This window comes from Ammodytes marinus, assembly GCF_949987685.1.
Source record: "Ammodytes marinus genome assembly, chromosome: 14".
Taxonomy (NCBI): Eukaryota; Metazoa; Chordata; class Actinopteri; order Uranoscopiformes; family Ammodytidae; genus Ammodytes; species Ammodytes marinus.
The window spans coordinates 2,164,049-2,166,548 of record NC_137218.1 but is presented as its reverse complement, the minus strand read 5'-3'; the positions used below and the strand labels follow the sequence as shown (position 1 = coordinate 2,166,548).

General features: G+C 44.7%; 1 protein-coding gene across 2 annotated transcripts in view; it reads right to left on the bottom strand.

Moving 5' to 3' along the window:
• The window catches only part of LOC307260696 (arrestin red cell), a 33,361-nt gene extending 32,453 nt beyond the window's left edge, over nt 1-908 (bottom strand). For both annotated transcript variants that reach the window (XM_080040987.1, XM_080040988.1), the window contains exon 1: nt 762-908. In XM_080040987.1, the coding sequence (XP_079897113.1) occupies nt 762-784 (23 nt within the window). In that variant the 5' untranslated portion in view covers nt 785-908. The remainder of the gene's footprint in view (nt 1-761) is intronic.
• Nucleotides 909-2,500: the final 1,592 nt, after the last annotated feature.

Genomic DNA, 2,500 nt, shown 5'->3' with positions numbered 1-2,500 from the left:
AAAACGCCTATCAATCCCTTATCCTCACGAGACAGTACTTCAAAGAAAAACTCCTTCCAAAACAACACATTTACAGCTCATTAGCATAGAAGCATAGAAGCCTGCGGTGTGAGAACTTGCACCTAGCTCCATTCGAAAATATTTAGATTTTAGAAATTCACCAAAAAATCAACTATTTACAACACAACTAAGTATATTTTCTTATTGCCTATTAACCATTGAAGTATTCGGCTGAATTCGGGGTCAATAAAGTGCACAAAACAGCCCTTTAACCCCCTAAAATCTCGCGTTTTAGAGCATATTTCGATAGGAGATACCGCCCACTACGGCCGTGTTTTCCTGGGTAAAAGCACCGTGGGAATTCCTTTTAGCAATCATTAAAAAACGCATTTCTCATCAAAACAACTACAGCTGCATACGATATACGTCAACAGCGTGAAATACCGAGTGTAAATGATGTGTCAGTTGTGTTATTTCCCTCTAACTGTGTAACATTGCGAGATGTTGAGATTTGACAGTTTCGTGGAGGGAGTCCGGAGCTAACCCCACCCTTGCTGGGCTAAACCAACGAGGTCATCGGCTTTAAAATCCACGAACACTCCCTTTAAACTCTCCCGCACTTACACACACAATCACGCCATGTTTATATGCTACTTATAACACAAATAAATGTGTGTTTTGGTTAGCTTACCCCACCCGTTTAAACAGTAGCTCAGCCTTAGCTTAGCATCAACCTAGCATAGCATCTTTTAGCTCCATACCTGGTGCCTGCCTTGTCTCCCATCTCCTCGGATCCCGACAAACTGAGCCCAGACCCGGCTGCGTTGAGAGCTTTTTGAGGGTAAGGTGCGGTTCTTTTTCCCCCTGTAACCTACTGTCTCTGTCTGTCCGGTGGGTATTGTATTGGTAAGAATAATAATATGCAAATTTTAATTTAGCGCCGCCTCGATGGGGCTTCCTCCGCGCTTCCTTCCGCAAAGGCAGGATCTGTGTGTGTGTGTGTGTGTGTGTGTGTGTGTGTGTGTGTGTGTGTATGCGCGCGTCAGTCAGTGTCAGTGCGTGTGTTGTTGCTGCAGATCGCGTTGGTTGCGCAAGTCTGCAGAAACATATGACAACAGTGAACGTTTTTTTAATGTTTAAAAACACCAAGTTGAATTGTTATTTGGATAAAACACCGCGTCATAATGTTGATACTGAATCATTAAAGGTGTAGGCAGCGATTCTGGAGAACGCTTGTTGGCAAAATATATTTTTTTTGGCAAAATCAGGGGATATATCTCCTCATGATCTGCTACCTGTCTGTTCTGTTTGTGTGTGTGTGTGTGTGTGTGTGTGTGTGTGTGTGTGTGAATACATTGCCTTTAACAGGTATGTTGCTAGCTAAGGTGGCCCCTTTGTTAACATAACCTTTGTACCCTTTGTTTAGGTTACATACTTGGTTTACACGTAGACTATTAACACCAGGCGTAGGCTACTTTGTTTGCCTACAGACAGGTAGAGGATCATGAGGAGATATTCACTGATTTTGACTAAAAGTGATTTTGAGAGCTGTATCATCATACATTCACTGTTTGTGCCGATTGTGTGTGTGTGTGTGTGTGTCTGTCTCTCCGTGTGTGTCTCTATGTCTGTGTGAGTGTGTCTATCTGCATGTGTGTGTCAATCTGCGTGTGTGTGTGTGTGTCAATCTGCGTGTGTGTGTCTCTGTGTTTGTGTGTGTCTCTCCGTGTGTGTCTCTATGTCTGTGTGAGTGTGTCTATCTGCATGTGTGTGTCTCTGTGTTTGTGTGTCAATCTGCGTGTGTGTGTCTCTGTGTTTGTGTGTGTCTCTCCGTGTGTGTCTCTATGTCTGTGTGAGTGTGTCTATCTGCATGTGTGTGTCTCTGTGTTTGTGTGTGTGTCAATCTGCGTGTGTGTGTCTGTCTCAGTGTGTGTGTGTGTGTCTCTATCTGCATGTGTGTGTCTCTGTGTTTGTGTGTGTCAATCTGCGTGTGTGTGCCTGTCTCAGTGTGTGTCTCTCTCTCTGCGTGTCTGTGTGTGTGTCTCAGTGTGTGTGTGTGTCTCTCTGCGTGTCTGTGTGTGTGTCTCAGTGTGTGTGTGTGTCTCTCTCTATGTGTGTGTGTCTCAGTGTATGTGTGTGTGTGTCTCTCTCTCTATGTGTGTGTGTGTGTGTGTGTGTGTCTCTCTGCGTGTCTCTCTATATGTGTGTGTGTGTGTGTGTCTCTCTGCGTGTCTCTCTATATGTGTGTGTGTGTCAGTGTGTGTGTGTCTCTCTGCGTGTCTCTCTATATGTGTGTGTGTGTGTGTGTCTCTCTGCGTGTCTCTCTATATGTGTGTCAGTGTGTGTGTGTCTCTCTGCGTGTCTCTCTATATGTGTGTGTGTGTGTGTGTCTCTCTGCGTGTCTCTCTATATGTGTGTGTGTGTGTGTGTGTCTCTCTGCGTGTCTCTCTATATGTGTGTGTGTGTGTGTGTCTCTCTCTCTATGTGTGTGTGTGTGTCA